The sequence below is a fragment of the Symphalangus syndactylus genome, chromosome 13, assembly GCF_028878055.3.
Source record: "Symphalangus syndactylus isolate Jambi chromosome 13, NHGRI_mSymSyn1-v2.1_pri, whole genome shotgun sequence".
Lineage (NCBI taxonomy): Eukaryota > Metazoa > Chordata > Mammalia > Primates > Hylobatidae > Symphalangus > Symphalangus syndactylus.
Window position 1 is genome coordinate 68,006,602 of NC_072435.2, and position 18,517 is coordinate 68,025,118.

An 18,517-nucleotide genomic window follows, 5' to 3' on the forward strand; every position below is an offset into this window, starting at 1 on the left:
GAGAGGCAGTCCCAGGAACTGTTAAAGAAAAAAATATCTTGATGGGTCTTTTTTTAATGCTTAAAATAACGTGATGAAAATTCAAGTTAAACTGAAACAGCTGGAACACAATCTAATTTCCTAAGTTATTTTTTCGAATATCTTTTTAAACATAATCCATTGCAGTCTTGGATTTCTTTACAACATAGAGGGCTTTTCACTAAACTATGTTTAGGGTCTTCTAGTCTTTTAAGTTATAATCAAAAAGCAACATAATTATCAGGCTTTCCTTGATTTTAAAATGAAATTTATGAAAAGTCCACATATATGATGTTTTGAAAGTTATGAAATGTATTGACAGTATGGTATTTCAAAAATAAATACAAATTTCAAATATGCTTGGTAACTTGGAACTTTTAATTTGTCTTTGTTACTATATGTAGATTTTGGTTATGTGTGTACATACACACAAACACACATAGAGTAGGGAAAAATTATTCTTAGGAAATATATAAATGTTTTGTTTTAAGTTTTAAAAAATGCCTCAAAGTCTGTATCCCCAAACCTTATAGTTATAACTATAAGGTTTATAGTTTAACTTAGTTAACCTTATAGTTAACTGGTATCTGAACAGCTATGTGATACAATGCCTGACATTTAGGAAGTGCTGTATGTATGTGGTATTGACATGCAGGTATTTATCTGAATCGTTTTCCTGTATTTTAGAGATTTTTTTCTAAAACCCAAATATAGAAACAAACCAACTTTTATCGTAATCTCTAGTTGTTTAGAATAAATAATTTAAATACATGGAAATTATGTTTATTTATATTGGGGCAAACAATGATTCACAAGCATTTTATGATCATGCTGCAAAAAAGACACATTTATCCTTGAGAATTTTTAAATGTCCTCAATTTTATATATTCTTTGCCTTTTAACCAGTACTTATTTGGCTTCACAATTTAGCTGACCCAACTCAATATGGAAGATATGTACTAAAGTCAAGTTTATGAAGTTAATCTGTCTTACCTATAGATGGGTTTTATGCCTTTTATTTCATTTTATTCCAAGTCCCTTCAATCAGATTCAATAGCAATTTATGATTTAGAGTAGAAATGCCTTCTATTTTCAGGCTTTTTCAAGATCTAGGTACACAAAAATGAGCTTATCATTTAATCTGAGAATCAGACTCATAGTTAGGCATCATGGTCTCTTAACTAAGTATTCCAATTAACCAAAAGAGACCCATTATTTTTAGAGAAAAACTGTTAATGAAATAGATCAGTTCTTTGTCTCCTCCCCACAGTAAATCTGTCATTAAATATCTGGGGCATATTTTTAAACCTATATTGAAAGCTTGGAAGTATTTGTTAAAGAGTTTACATGAGTTGTTGTTCATGAACTACTGTCTAAAGAGTCAGTATAGATTTTGCTATTATAAATTGTTTTATTATCAGACCGATTGTATGGAGTCCTTATTAGTATAGCATAGTGTCTCCACATAGTTTGCCCTCCAAAATGGTTTTTTTCATTAAGTATAGGATATAGTTTTAAAATTAAGAACTGTAAACATATTATTTTGATTTTCCATACTGGAGATAGGATTGCTATGAAATTATGAATTTCTTCCAACCTTCCATTTGGACTCTTTACTATTACTGAATTCTGTTTCTTGTGAATGGAAAACATGGAATAATAAAATAGTCAAATTTCACACAACAGAGTCATAGGAAATGTCCTTCTCTCTCACTCCCCAAAAGACATATTCATTATAATGTTTATTACCCCCAGGCATGTTTCCCGAACATTTTTTAATTCTTTATTTATTCTCACAGTTATTGAGGTCACGCAATATCTTGTCTTACATTTCTAAAATAGAAAAATATTTTTTCCATACTGGAATTGTTGGCTACCCTATTGATAATGGTGAAATGATAGATTGAAATAATCTGGCTATATTTCAAGAAGGAAACAAATATAGTCATTGGACTTACTGTAAGACCATCCAGCATATCTCTGGCTATTCATTTGAGATTAAACTGACATTACTACATGTATAAGTATAGGCCTCGGTTTTTATCCTATAAAAAGTAAATGTTACAAAATGCTTCTCTTTAATAGTTGAGTTGCATGATTGGTCCCTGCATGTTGGTGGATGCTTTGACACATCAAGCTAGAAATTCCATTTCACAAAACAGAGCATTAAGTGTGTCCCACAATATTTTTTCTATTGATCTGGATTGTATGGGAATCTGATTAGTTTTTTTTCTTTCTGCTGAGTAACTTTAGATATGTCATATTAACTTTTCTATAAAGTACATTAATTAATTAAGTATCCCACAGAGTCATTAGATAATAAATAAGGAGAATATTAAAATGTAAATGCATGAAGCCACTGAAATGTGTCTTAATCTAACATAAAAACAAGTAGAAAGAAGTTATGTTTAGACTTTAATCAATATGGCTCAGGTGTATAGATATTAAGTACTTTCTATTTCAAATTCAAAATGCAAATCTTTTCTTCCCCCAAGATAAATGGTTTTGTTGGCAGTTCTCTTCGCGCTGCAATTAAAATTCTTAAAGGCCAACTCTTCTTAATGGCATTGAAAGAGTGAATTCATCTTTTTGACTTATACCCTACTTTTATGACTGGAATTATTCTTTTTTTAGTTCATCTAATGAGAGTAATAAAAATCACACAGAAGACGCATGAGAAATGTTTTTTGTTTTTGTTTCGATAAAGTTATTTTTATTCTTAAAGCTTCTCTTTTATTTTGCAGTTACCTGTGGCAGATTCCATTAACTATTGTGGTAGGAAATAGAAGCCATGTGTCTTCAGAAGCAATTATTTGGGTGTCTAACAAATCAGGTAAACTATATATTCTCCCCTGAGGAACTATCTGGTTTCAGATAATTGTTTAGCAACTTAACCTTTGGTTTCAGGTGTTATAAAATGTGAATAAAGACAAATTAGAAAGAAAATATGAAGGAATGATTATCAACCCTATAAAATTAGATATAGTATAGTTACTAAATAGTCTAATTTCAGTTTGTTTATGTAATTACTAAATCTATTTGTTTATTTAATGGTAAAGAGAAAACTTAAAAATAAGTGTAATACTAAACTTAGGTGTTTAAAATTGCATTTCTTTATAACTCCACATGTAATTAAAATATAATTATAACCTCAAAGAGAAGAGTATGCCAAATACTGAAAACACAGGTCTCATTTTTAATTCCACTTTCCTATCTCCTCTTTACCAGACTGTCTCTTTAAAGGATGAGAGAGGCAATGTTCTCCATGGAATTATATAATTACAGGGTCAGAAGGTGGGGGGCTTGGGCAGGTTAGCAAGCCATCTCTTAGGTGGGGTCAAACCTCAAGGAGCAGAGAGAGATGAGATTCTATTCTCTTTTTAAATATCTTCAAATAAGATAGTGACCTATTTCAATTTACTGTCAGAAAGCTATTTATTGAATCCAATCTATAGCCTTCATTCTACTGTGTGAAACAGGTCCCTTTTATTTCTGTTTTCCATTGAGTTAGAGAAAAAGCCAATTATCATCTTTTATGTAACATTTCATTTAGATTTAGATAGTCAAGTGTGCCCAGATATTGTTTTTCCTACTCCTTCCTCAGATGCTGTTAATTGATGTTATTTTGCTCTTTCATAAGCCTTAGTTTAAAAAGCCACAAATTTTTTATCTGAAACAGAGTGAGGTATAAATGAATAAACAAATACAGTTTCTTCTCCTCAGCCTTGCTATTATAAGGGAGGTTTAAGTACTCAGAATACATATATGTATACATGCAAGAAAAAGTTGTTACAGTAAAATCTAATCTGGTTATCAGCAGTAAGAACACCTATAGTTCCATGCAGATGTTTACATACATTTTCAGGTTATTGTATTTCTAACACATAAAGACATATGATGAAAACATATGCTTTCATTTATATACACTGTATATGAAACATTGATAAGTAATGTAGCAATGCATTGAAGTACTTTAAAATTTATTGGTGTTTTTTCCTTTTAAATTGTTTATTATAATCTATTAGGATTCAGGATGAGTGATTCTGGTGGATACCTTTCCGGGTCCATTTCTTCTAACTTCTTAGTTATTTCCATGCTGTTATTCATGATATATTTTTATCTCTCATAGAATATCAAGAATAGTATCCCAGGCTGGGAGCTGTGGCTCATGCCTGTAATCCCAGCACTTTGGGAGGCTGAGGCAGGTGGATCACTTGAGATCAGGAGTTTGAGACCAGCCTGGCCAACATGATGAAACTCCATCTCTACTAAAAATACAGAAATTAGCTGGGCATGGTGGTGGGCACCTATAATCCCAGCTATTCGGGAGACTGAGGCAGGAGAATCGCTTGAACCCAGTAGGCAGAGGTTGCAGTGAGCTGTGATCGCGCTACTGCACTCCAGCCTGAGCGAGAGAGAGACACTCTGTCTCAAAAAAAAATAATAATAATAATAAAGAATAGTATATCAGCTTTCCTTGACCAATAGCCACGGGTTATGTTTGAGGGATTGCTTTCCTTTACAGTCTTTCGTTATTATTCAAGAATAAAACAATGTATTGGTTCAAACCATATGTTTGCCTAAAATATCACCTATCTTGATATGTATGGTCCTTATATACAGCTGCAGAGTTTGCGCAGTATGTAACTCTAGGAGGCGCTATTTGCACAGGCTGTGATATGAATGGCACAGGCCCTCATCCCAAAGTTGTGTAAGGTGCGACTTGGACATCTTAATGAAAAATGACACATTCGTAGCACTATCTTCTGTTTGATATAACATTGCCACATTTAGAATGTTAAAACTTTTGCAGATTGCCATACGAAGATAATGTTTCCTGAAATGTTTTCTGAAAATTTTGTAAATACAAAAATCTGCAAAGTTTACAAGAAGCATCTAAAGGACTGAGCACTTTCCTGTTTTGCCTTTTCAGTCCCAGTTTAATTGTATTCAATTTTTTTAAGAAGTCCTTTGTTCTGATGACTAATAAAAAATTAACAGTAAACAAAAATTAGGAAAAAAAGATAAAAGATTGTTAATTTTTGTTTCCTTTTGTATGTTGTACCATCTCCTCTTTTTCAAAATATTGTCAACTAAATCACAATGAAAACAGTTTTTCCACAAAAACATGAAAAAAAAATTCTGCTCAATTCTTTTAAACATATGAAAAACAGTTCCATATTTAATTATAACAATCAGGTCAATGTTTTTGTAGTTTTTCATTGTCCTTAGTGATACAGATTTTATCTACATGATATTAAGACAGTCAGTGGTGGATAATATAAAGTACAAATTAGATTTGGATTGTCATATATTCTTGTCAGTTCAATTTTTGAAAGTACTTTGGATAAATATTTAATTAATGCCAAGGTAAAGCATAGGTCATTTTAGCCTAAAAATATTTTTTAAACCAATTTTTCAGTTTTAGAAAACAGGTTGAAGTGTTTATCTTTTTCATTCTTATTATGAAAATACCAAAAATTCAGATACTTGTATATGTAGTAGCTAGCATGTTGAGTGGCTATTCAATTAACGGTTTGTGGAGAGGAATAAATGTAATGCCAAATGTTAGGGAAGAAAATATTAAAATAGAAGAGAAATTGATCCTGAAAATTAAAGCAAACATGAAAAGTAGCATAATGCAGTAGTGCTTTCTTAAAGCACTGGCTTATTTGAGACTCACAACCTTTCAAATGTGCATTATTTTGTCCCCATTTTACAAATGAGGAAATTAAGGCTTGATAAGTAATTTGTCCAAAATATCAGTTGATTACGTAAAGAAGTGGCTTTAGAAAGTTGGCTTCCTTTGCTTCCTACCCTTCCCCTGACTCTGCAAACACACACACACACACACACACACACACACGATTTATTGCTATGATAGATTGCTTTACGGATCTGTCAGTTATTCAATATGATGTCTTTGATTATATGCACATGATTCTTTATAGGTTTTACAAAGTATCTTCATTTGATTTTCACAAGAGTTGTGTGAGAAAACCAACATGTATTATTTTCCCTGAGTTTGTCTCACATTGTTACTCTGGTTGACCTTTTTAAAAAAATTTTAAAATTCCAATTCTTTGCAACCGGCAAATATTGGATAGAGATACCTAATCTCTTTTCCCTTTTTATTCCAACAGAAAGTAAAAAATATAAAATCTTATAAAATACCAACTACTCTGTACCTCAGTAGTCTAAGCCTTGTGCCATTTTGGATACATTCTAAATATAATTTTTAATTATTATTGCCAGCATCAAGATATAACTTCCATACATTTTATTATGGTACTTATCAAACACCATACCTCATTAGGCCATTGGAAAAGATCTCTTTAAAATTCATTGCTTGCCATCAGTTAATTTGAAGAACATTTTAGGGATATAATTAACTAGAACTGAAAAGATATTTAAAAATCTATTACAAAAATTTTCAGGGAATCATTGCTCCAATGATCTCATTTGTAACAAAGGCATAAAAATATTCATGAATGGTAATAACCTTCAGGTTTTAGTAGTAAATTTAATAATGACATACTTAAAAACAGTAGAAGCCTGTCTTTCTTATTCTGATCAGACAATGTAGAAGGTACAGCAATTATTTTCCTATTTTAATATACATATTAACTTAAATTTGAGTATATCATATCTGTAAGTTGTTGAAATTAATTTTGAAAACTAGATTCAAGTGAATCAAATGGGGCTAAGTTATTCTAGTTATCTAAAATGTGAACAGGAAATAACTTTAAAAATATAGTTACTGTTACAGGAATGCATGACCATTTCAAACTTGTAAAAATCCAAAGTATGTGTTTAGATGTTAAACTTGATGCTTTAACATTGTAACTTTTTGAAAAAAATAACACTTCTTAGATAAAATTTATCAACTTTTGTCAGCTCAAGTGAATTCAAGTAGACTTTAAATATTTTGTGTTATAAAAATCTTAGTATACTTGAAGACACTTAGAGATTAATTAATTCTGGCTTCAAGGTTACTAAGGTTTTTACAATAAAAAAGAAACAACATTCTCAATATTTAAGTTTCAATTTTCATTCACCGAATTCAGACATTATTAATTAAGATCTCTTTTTTGAGATTATTTTAATTTTAAAGAATGGTATTTTCTCATTTATGTAGTCATTTTTACATCTTTAAAATAGATATGAAATTCTAAATTTTTGTAGCAATTGTTTGAATAAACACACTAAATTTTGAAAACGATACAATCATAGTTCTGGAGACTGGAGAAATCATTTGCATTTTAGAAAAAATATCTGATGATTTATTTTCTGGTTCCATGGATTAAGTATGGTATATAAAAATAGTACATATAAATGTCTTCTTCCATTGAATCATAGATTTGGAAAGAACGTTAAGGGCCATTATTTGTCCCTCAGGTTACAAGTAAGGAAATTGAGGACCAAAGAGAATCAATAGCATAAATTTAAACACTTATGTGTATGAAAGCTGAGATAAGAATTTAGCTTTTCTATAGTACTCTAATTCTTTTTCCAGTGCCATTTTCTCCCTTTCAAATCAACATTAGAATGTGAAAAATGTATATCATATTATAGTAAAAGTTTTATACCATCTTGTATCAATAGAATATAGCATAGTAAAAATTTGGATACTGAAGTCAGGAGATAAAAGATGAACCACTTCCTTTCTTGGGTAATTCAATTAACCTGTCTGAGCCTTGTTTCTTTATCAGTTCTAATAGACACTATTTATAAAGGTGGTGGGAAGTTGTGATACTGGAAATGATAAAGATTAAATTTTTATATTCAGTATACTTTGGGGTTGAAGTACATTCTATTTTACTGCAGATTTTAAAAAATTGATCATCTATAGCATGCATTGGGTTTGTTAGTTCACTTCATTCCAGACCTGAGAAACGAATGGTCATTAATGTCCACCCAATACGTTTTGTGGTATAAACTCTTCTTGTGTGGTCTCTACTTGAGAGAGAGTACTCTATAAACGTATTCCTTCAAGGTAATGAGAGGGAAAATTTATTTTCTATTTTGAAGTCTGAATGTGTAAAAACTTTGACGCTAGAGTAAGAACTAGAGATGTATCCCTACTCAGACCAGAAGCTTATGGTTTCTGTGATGCCTTTTATGGTTTTGAGTCATTGTAGAAATTAGAGTAGACCCATGTGGTTTTGATTTTTTTTCACCTGGATGTCAGACCATGTATGTCTGTACATATGTGTATACATTTAAAGTCAACTTCACTGTGTAAATTTTATGTAACATGAGACCTGAAAATCAACAACATAATTATTAGAATTGTGAACTGTGTTTCCGTGGAGTCAATAAAGGCTAAATGTGCAGTGAATAGTGTCCTCTCTCTCTACTATTTTTGAAGGAGTTAAATATGTAAGAAGTTATAATATTGTTTTTACTTTTTATTGGCTTCTATTAATTGAATTAGCTGGTGAGGATAATCAAATTACCATTTTCCAGAGTGATCGCAATAAGCAGAATTTATTATCTTTGTTTCTAATTCTATATGGAAATATTAAAATCTTGAACAAGTAATGTTTATTTTACTAGCGTTATTGATGATGTCGAAAAGTCTGTTATTTATTTGTTCTCTCAAGAAAGCACAAGAAAAAAGGCAAACAACAGTGACTTTCAAGTAAATGAGCTCTATTGTTTTAATATTTTCTTACTGAATAAAATTAGTAGAATATGTATCTAAAACCTCTTCTTTCATTCTAGTCTCATATCCCCATATGATCGAATTAGAAGTTGCCTGAATACAGTGGTAGATTTCTAGGTTACAGTTACTTTGAGAAAGAAAATTATGTATAGGTAATGGGGTTGCGTCAAGAAGAAAAATGCTAATTATAAGAAAACAATTAATTGAGATGATAGTAACCAATTAAAGGTTTTTCTAGCAAATTCTAGATGCAAGTGATTAATTAAAGAGTAGGCTTCAATTAGGTATTTAAGATGACATTCACTTAATTATTGGTATTGTTAATATCTGTCGTTAAGAAAACATACTTCATTTCATTTTAACTCTTAAAATTTGAAATCTATCCCAAAAATGCTTTTTTCAGAGCACCACAGAATAACTTATTTCGACAAAGGAAGCTGGCTGCTGGGGAACATCAATCAAACTGGCTATTTTAGAGTCAACTATGACCTAAGGAACTGGAGATTATTAATTGATCAATTAATCCGGAATCATGAGGTACACTCCAGATTTGCTTATCAAAGATATTTTTTGATATGTGAACACCTGCCATTTTAATCCTAAATTATCCTATTATTTTTTCTAATTGGCCTTAGGTTCTTTCTGTCAGTAACCGAGCAGGCTTGATCGATGATGCCTTCAGCCTAGCCAGGTATGTTTTCCTGTGGATCTCCCCAATAAAAACTTGTGCCTGCAAGACTTCCTGTATTAAACTGCATAGTATGTATATGTCTTTTATTTAGGACATTAAAAAATCAATTTCTATCTTAGGTTCTTTGGCTTTGGATATGAGTTCTGATTAGTCTCCCAAACTTTCTATCAATAATAGCTGTAGAGTATTTCTAAGTCAGGATAAGCTTGATGAATTTCTCCACAAGGTCGATTTAACACTGAAGATTAATAGTCTCTTCCCAATTTCATTAATGAACTCTATAAAGTGACCATTGGGCCATATTTAAGTTTTGATAGAAATTACCTTCAAGTATTGGCAATTTTTCCCTGATATATACTAGTATATCTTTTAAAAATGTTTTTGAATGTTATTCATTCTAAGAAGCTTATGCTGCAAAACAGAATTAAATATTCCACTGAGTAAGACTGTTCTTGAGAAAATATATATCAATCTTGTAGAAGACTTTAGTTGTACTATAGTAATATTTGTGTTATTTTAATAATTAGATTTATAATATTAAAATTAGTTATTCCTTTGAATAGTCATTAAATGAAATCTTGCTCATAAACTGAAGCTATTTGCTCAGTTTTGAGACTAAAATGTAAAACAAACTCAGTCCCTTTAATATTTCATACTGTTTCACAGCCAAGTACAGTTTTAATTTTAATAACAAATTATACAAGCTGTCAATTAAGACATAGGTGACTCTCTTTACTTACCTGGTTATCATGATTTACCACATTTTCTTCTAAGATAATCAGGGGAAACTAGTTAGTTAGTAGTGCTGATATTAACACATGACTTATCTTAGTAATTGGCTTTGTTTCATGGGAGCTGAAACTGCTTTTACAGTTTATGTATTTAATCAAAATTCAATTCTCTTCCATATGTTAAAAAGCATATTACACACTACAGGATTCTAATCCATCAAAATAATAAGCTTACACATAGAAGACTTGATAATTACTTTGATAGAAGCAAAGCCAAAGTTTGGGATCAAATTACAGAGATGATTTTTGTAGAAACAAGCAATATAGAGGGGACAACACAAATATATAGAGGGTAAAGGAAAAAATTTCAAGTGCTTTTCTATTTAAAAAAATACTCTGACTTTTGCCTCCCTTATTGCTACTAAAGATATAAAAAACATTGCTAATATTTTTCTTATTTGGTGAGTGATGCTGTATCAGTGCCTCATTCTGACCAGGCATGTACAATTTTAGGCACACATTTGCCTTATAATTGAATGCCAAATCTAAGGACAATTTATCAACAACGAGGAAATTGCTAATGAAATTGTACCAAGTAATGTATTTGTGTAATAAGAACTGGAGTTCCGTTCTAGTAAAGATAAACAAAGGCTTTTCCATGCCATAGCACCATCTTATTGGGCAAAAATTTAGAAATAATAGAGCTATATAAAGGCCTGCTGAGTCATGTGTGGAGATAATGATTAATATGTAGCTTTTCCACAATGGTTGAACTAGTTTACAGTCCCACCAACAGTGTAAAAGTGTTCCTATTTCTCCACATCCTCTCCAGCACCTGTTGTTTCCTGATTTTTTAATGATGGCCATTCTAACTGGTGTGAGATGGTATCTCACTGTGGTTTTGATTTGCATTTCTCTGATGGCCAGTGATGAGGAGCATTTCTTCATGTGTTTTTTTGCTGCATAAATGTCTTCTTTTGAGCAGTGTCTGTTCATGTCCTTTGCCCACTTTTTGATGGGGTTGTTTGTTTTCTTCTTGTAAATTTGTTTGAGTTCATTGTAGATTCTGGATATTAGCCCTTTGTCAGATGAGTAGGTTGCAAAAATTTTCTCCCATTGTGTAGGTTGCCTGTTCACTCTGATGATAGTTTCTTTTGCTGTGCAGAAGCTCTTTAGTTTAATGAGATCCCATTTGTCGATTTTGGCTTTTGTTGCCATTGCTTTTGGTGTTTTAGACATGAAGCCCTTGCCCACGCCTATGTCCTGAATGGTATTGCCTAGGTTTTCTTGTAGGATTTTAATGGTTTTAGGTCTAACATATAAGTCTTTAATCCATCTTGAATTAATTTTTGTATAAGGTGTAAGGAAGGGATCCAGTTGCAGCTTTCTACATATGGCTAGCCAGTTTTCCCAGCACCATTTATTAAATAGGGAATCCTTTCCCCATTTCTTGTTTTTGTCAGGTTTGTCAAAGATCAGATAGTTGTAGCTATGCAGCATCATTTCTGAGGGCTCTGTTCTGTTCCATTGATCTATGTCTCTGTTGTGGTACCAGTACCATGCTGTTTTGGTTACTGTAGCCTTGTAGTATAGTTTAAAGTCAGGTAGCGTGATGCCTCCAGCTTTGTTCTTTTGGCTTAGGATTGACTTGGCGATGCGGGCTCTTTTTTGGTTCCATATGAACTTTAAAGTAGTTTTTTCCAATTCTGTGAAGAAAGTCATTGGTAGCTTGATGGGGATGGCATTGAATCTATAAATTACCTTGGGCAGTATGGCCATTTTCACGATATTGATTCTTCCAACCCATGAACATCAGGGATCTAGAACTAGAAATACCATTTGACCCAGCCATCCCATTACTGGGTATATACCCAAAGGACTATAAATCATGCTGCTATAAAGACACATGCACACGTATGTTTATTGCGGCACTATTCACAATAGCAAAGAGTTGGAACCAACCCAAATGTCCAACAACGATAGACTGGATTAAGAAAATGTGGCACATATACACCATGGAATACTATGCAGCCATAAAAAATGATGAGTTTGTGTCCTTTGTAGGGACATGGATGAAACTGGAAAACATCATTCTCAGTAAACTATCGCAAGGACAAAAAACCAAACACCGCATGTTCTCACTCATAGGTGGGAATTGAACAATGAGAACTCACGGACACAGGAAGGGGAACATCACGCTCCGGGGACTGTTGTGGGGTGGGGGGAGGGGGGAGGGACAGCATTAGGAGATACACCTAATGCTAAATGACGAGTTAATGGGTGCAGGAAATCAACATGGCACATGGATACATATGTAACAAACCTGCACATTGTGCACATGTACCCTAAAACCCTAAAGTATAATAAAAAAAAAAAAAAATGTAGCTTTTGCTCTGCAGTAAAATCTGAAGTCTTCGTAGAAAGTTTTATGTACGAAAGAAAGATTATTTTGGCACAGAAGTTTAGAGAGTCCAGAAAGCCAGAAAGATAATGTATTCAATGTGATAATAAACTGAAAGATAAGCAGAAACAGAGAGAGTGAGGTGTTGAGTACCACAAAGAAAGGGTAAGGAACTCAAAGAAAGCTGTTTTCATTACCTAATAATTATTAAGCACTTTTAAGCAGCCAAATGCTTTTCTATTTTTATATATAGTAATTTGTTTAATTTTCACAACTTTATAAGATATGTAGATAGATATTATTACTATTCCCACTTTTAGTGCGAGGAAATGGAAGCTCAGAGAGGTCACACAGCTGATAACTGGCAGAGCCACAGCCTGGATCCAGGTGGTCTGTCTGCAGAGCCTTTGCCATTAACCAGAACACTAAACTGCTTCTTAGAAGTAATAGTATTTATTGTAATAAAAGAGCCAGAGGATATAGAAGGACTTAGGGGTTTTGAGGCAGTTGTTCATGTGAATCGTTACGGGTTTGAAATGATGGTGAGAAAGCAAGTAAGTAGTGATAGCCTAATGACAGAGGCCAGATGGAAATTAAAAGGAAGGGATCTGTTGACTCATCTGCATTAAATGATAGAAGTTATTTTTAGAGGAAATATTTTATTTAATTTTAGTGGATAAATTTCTTTTTCAAAAATTAGATTTCTTCTTCACTAAGACAGAACATTGCTTTCAATTCCAATTTTGGATGCTTTTGATTACAATTTTGGGAGCCTTAAAAGTTTGAAGTAAATAATTTCATGGTCATTTATATAAATTCACCAGAAAAACATGCAAATCTCATTGAATATATATTTATAATTTGTTTTATTGCTCAAGAGATAATTTTCCTATTACAGTAAGAGTAAATAAATACAAATTTAGATTCATTTAGGCAAATTCTCTGGTCTTACTTGGAGTTAAGGATTATTCATATTTTATTGTAGTATTGTAAATATTCCATAGTTTTGCTATTCAATCTATATCAACCTTCTCTCAATCTCCTAAACACATTGTGCACTCTTTGGCTTCTTTAAAGGTAATACGTAAAAGAATAGCAAATATTTATTAAATACTTATGCTCCAGGTACTGTTCTGATGCTTTTATGAATGATCTCCATCAGTCTTCTCAATGAACCAGTGGATTGGGTGTGGTTACTTGTTGACATTTTATAGCTGAGGCATTGAGATTAAGAGAGGTTAAGTTGCTTAGGTAAGGCTGCACAGCTTTTGGGGCAGGGGTGGAGGCAGTAGTTCAACCCCAAACGGTGGCACAGCAGAGTCCATGACCTCAAGTAAGAGTGACTTTGCCCATTACATGAAATTTCTTGCTATTCTCATTCCCCTTGACTGTTGAGAGTATTATCATACGCTGAAAAAAATGTATAATTTTACTCACCCTCCCTCATTGAGGACTTATCTGTCCTTCCCAGCAAAAGTAAGGTGATATTCTATGGATCTGTATTACAGCAATTGTCACCTTATTGCTCAACCACTTGCTTTTCTGGGTTCCTGATAGTTCTTCGATGATGTGGAGGAGAAGCCTTTGTGTCGTCCGTATATTACTACTGTCTACCCTGTTTGCTACAGGATTGTGTGTAGGGTCTAGCCCCACAGAGTCGGTGGGTCTCTCCCCATGTGTGGAGACGAGAGAGTGTAGAAGTAAAGACACAAGACAAAGAGATAAAAGAACAGACAGCTGGGCCCGGGGGACCACTAACACCAAGTTGCAGAGACTGGTAGTGGCCCCGAATGTCTGGCTGCGCTGTTATTTATTGGATACAAAGCAAAAGGGGCAGGGTAAAGAGTGTGAGTCATCTCTAATGATAGGTAAGGTCACATGGGTCATGTGTCCACTGGACCGGGGGTCCTTCCCTGCCTGGCAGCCGAGGCAGAGAGAGAGAGGGAGAGAGAGGGACAGCTTACGCCATTATTTCTGCATATCAGAGACTTTTAGTACTTTCACTAATTTTGCTACTGTTATCTAAAAGGCAGAGCCAGGTGTACAGGATGGAACATGAAGGCAGACTAGGAGCGTGACCACTGAAGCACAGCATCACAGGGAGACGGTTAGGCCTCCAGATAACTGCGGGCAGGCCTGACTGATGTCAGGCCCTCCACAAGAGGTGGAGGAGTAGAGTCTTCTCTAAACTCCCTGGGGGAAAGGGAGACTCCCTTTCCTGGTTCACTAAGTAGCCGGTGTTTTTCCTTGACACTGAGGCTACCGCTAGACCACGGTCCGCCTGGCAACGGGCGTCTTCCCAGACGCTGGCGTTACCACTAGACCAAGGAGCCCTCTGGTGGCCCTGTCTGGGCATAACAGAAGGCTCGCACTCTTGTCTTCTGGTCACTTCTCACTATGTCCCCACAGCTCCTATCTCTGTATGGCCTGGTTTTTCCTAGGTTATGATTATAGAGCGAGGATTATTATAATATTGAAATAAAGAGTAATTGCTACAAACTAATGATTAGTGATATTCATATATAATCATGTCTATGATCTAGATCTAGTATAACTCTTGTTGTTTTATATATTTTATTATATTGGAACAGCTCGTGCCCTCGATCTCTTGCCTCGGCACCTGGATGGCTTGCCACCCACAATTGTGCCCGTGTATATTTGTTACGTGAATTGATAAATCAATTGTTAATTATTTAGACTATTAACTTTATGCCAGTACTTGTGAGATTAAGCAAACTTGCTCTAGTCATTCTTTATTTGGTTGTTTTTTAAATATATAAATTTGCCTGAATGCATTCTAATTGTAAAGGACTAAAACAAAACAAGAGATCCAATATGAAATCTTCTTTTACTCCCTTCATTCCCTGCCATTTTATCCTGCTCACAGGTAAAATATTTGGCATGTATTTATCTAGCCATTTTTTCTTTACAGTTTCTTACTGTTTAGTTTTTTTTTTTTTTATGAACAGAAAGTCTATTTTCTGACTCATTTATAAAAATAAATCTGGGGATATTTTTATTGTTTCTAATTTTTCACTATTAGAATCAAGATTGCAATGAGTGTCCATGAGGAGTCTTTTGTTGTGTATGTGTATTTTTTTTAAGATTTACTTTTGTAAGTTGAATTTGGGGTATGACTTTTTAAATAAATATTAGAAATTATATTCTGAAGGGTTTTCCAATTTAACCCTCCATCAACCATGTGTGAGTGGGTCCAATTTCCTCAAATCCTGCATTATAATGAATGGTATATATTTTTTAAACTTTTGACAGTCTAGTGGCAAAAGTGATTTTATAAAAGTTATTCATTACTGGTTAAAAGAAGTTGTGCATCCTTTCATATACATTTGCTGTTTGTCTTCTTCTGTGAATTATCACCCAATTAAAAACAATAGATTAAAAACCTAATGGAAAATGAGCAAAGGTATTTCCTACTATACTTTCTTATATATTTTGGATGTTTTTGGATATTAATCCTTTTTTGTAGCATACACTTTACAGTAGTTTTCACTCAATACTGTGCTAATTATTTTTTTAACTTTCTGGTGTTTATCATCATTCAGAGGTTTTTAATATATATATCAAGGCATTCCTTTTATAGCTTTCTGGTTCTGTCTCACATAGAAGGGCTTCCCTATCTGAAGATTTTGAAAATATTCTATTTTTCTTAAGAGTTCGTTTTTGTTTTACATCTGTCTCTTCAACCCTTCCTTCTCTGATCAATTTTTATGTTTAGAATGAAGTAGAGGTCTAATTTTCTTTAATAAGTGCTAATTATTTCAATCCTACTTAAGGTTTTAATTTTTGTGGATTTGAAATATCTTTATCCTAATGCAAATGCCCATGTTTTAGAGATTTTTTTTAATTTTGCCTAACTGCTCTCTTTGTTCTTTTTTGCACCACTATCATATTGTTTTAATAGGTTTAGATTTATTGTATGTTGCAGTTGCCCAAATTTTATCTTGTTCTTATTCAGAATCTTAAATATTTCCTTTCAATATAAATTTTAGAGTCATTTTGACAAACTCTCCTAAAAAAATCACCCTACAGTTATGACTAGATATGCATTGGATTTATAAATCAATTTGTACGCATTAACATCTTTTCAGATTTGAGCTTTCCAATGACAATGTTATTTGTCTTCATTTATTCAGGTCCCAAAGTTAAGCCCTGTGGTTTTATGTACATGGGTTGTGGTAATATTGTGTTATTTCCTGATTTTTGAAAAGGTATATGCTGCTTTACAATTTGACATTGTTTTCACACTTACATATAAATTTCAATGCTTGCAGTTAGGGAATCAATTAATTGCCTTGCAAGTTTCATTGTATTATGGCTTGCACTTAAAAATTAGTGACTAAAATGCCTAGATGTTTTTGTTGTTGGGTGTTCGTATTTGTTTTTTGTTTTTTTGAGATGGAGTTTCACTCTTGTTACCCAGGCCGGAGTGCAATGGCATGATCTTGTCTCACTGCAACCTCTGCCTCCTGGGTTCAAGTGATTCTCCTGCCTCAGTTTCCTGAGTAGCTGGGATTGCAGGCACCTGCCACCATGCCTAGCTAGTTTTGTATTTTTAGTAAAGACGGGGTTTCACCACATTGGTCAAGCTAGTTTCGAACTTCTGACCTCAGGTGATCCACCCACTCTGGCCTCCCAAAGGGCTGGGATTACAGGTGTGAGCCACAGTGCCTGGCCTGTTTTTGTTTTTTTCGTTTGTTTGTTTGTTTTGATAAAGCATGGTTATATTAGGGGATATAAAAGTGAACAAAACGCATTTCTTATTTTCAGTGAACTCACAATCTAGCAAGGAAGATGCATGGTACATAACTAACTATATTCAGTATATACATGCTATGAATAAAATGTTATGAAAGCATTAAGGAGTAAAGAATTAGTATGGCCTAGGAAGGTTATGGAAAACATCAAAATATCCTATAGGAAATACCATCGGGAGAGTGAAAGTTTACTATGGAAATACATTAAATGTTTAAAAGTAAGAGAATGAAAGCAAACTATATATATATAAACTAGAGAATAAACTTATGGCAGAACTATTACAGCAGCAATGCCTCATGGCACAATTTGGATAAAGCAGAGATTTGAGATTTCTCAGAAGTGGAATCGGCAGCTAGATAAGGTGAAAATTCTTACTTAATTTTTGAAATTATTTATCAGTTATTATATGATAGAAACTAAATATTTAGAAGATTTGCAATAGAAAATATAATCAACAGGTTGGATATTTAAAGCTTTTGACATGCTCTGAGTACAATTTTTTAGAGCTATAAATGTGCACATCACTGGGTTGTGAATTCACATGGCATTATTTGAAAATATCCAAAATGCATGAAAATTATTTGGAAAATGGTGTATACCCAAAAGCATTACAGGGTTAAATCATGATCATCATTATCATCATCATCATAAATATCATCATAGTCCTCCTTGCCATGGGCAGTTACTATGTTAATTTTTAAAATTTCGTCACCAGTTTCCCGGAATATTCAATTTTGCAAAACACATGCAAATCTATTGTGTTTTTAGTATCATAACATACTTTTTTAGCATGCGTAACATTTTAAAAATTATGTCATAGACTACTCTGTTAAAAAATCCAGTCGTTTACAAATTTTCCCATGATGAGGGCAAATTATTACAATTTAGTTCACAAACTTTGTTGAGAAATAAGATGGTTTTTTTTGTAAATTATTAGTGTTTTATTAAAAAGCATAAGGACCTGTGTCTAGAGATTATGTTTGTCCCTCTTAGAAGTGCTGTAGGCACCGGGCATGATGGCTCACACCTGTAATCCCAGCATTTTGGGAGGCCGAGGCGGGCGGATCACGAGGTCAGGAGATCAAGACCATCCTGGCTAACACGGTGAAACCCCGTCTCTACTAAAAATACAAAAAATTAGCCGGGCAAGGTGGCAGGCGCCTGTAGTTCCAGCTACTCGGGAGGCTGAGGCAGGAGAATTGCTTTAACCCGGGAGGCGGAACTTGTAGTGA

General features: G+C 33.4%; 1 protein-coding gene across 1 annotated transcript in view; it reads left to right on the top strand.

Moving 5' to 3' along the window:
• The window catches only part of TRHDE (thyrotropin releasing hormone degrading enzyme), a 400,153-nt gene that overhangs the window by 300,006 nt on the left and 81,630 nt on the right, over window positions 1-18,517 (top strand). Inside the window, exons 10-12 of the mRNA XM_055240001.2 lie at window positions 2,763-2,851; window positions 9,090-9,223; window positions 9,322-9,377. Coding sequence (XP_055095976.1) covers window positions 2,763-2,851; window positions 9,090-9,223; window positions 9,322-9,377 — 279 coding nt within the window. The remainder of the gene's footprint in view (window positions 1-2,762; window positions 2,852-9,089; window positions 9,224-9,321; window positions 9,378-18,517) is intronic.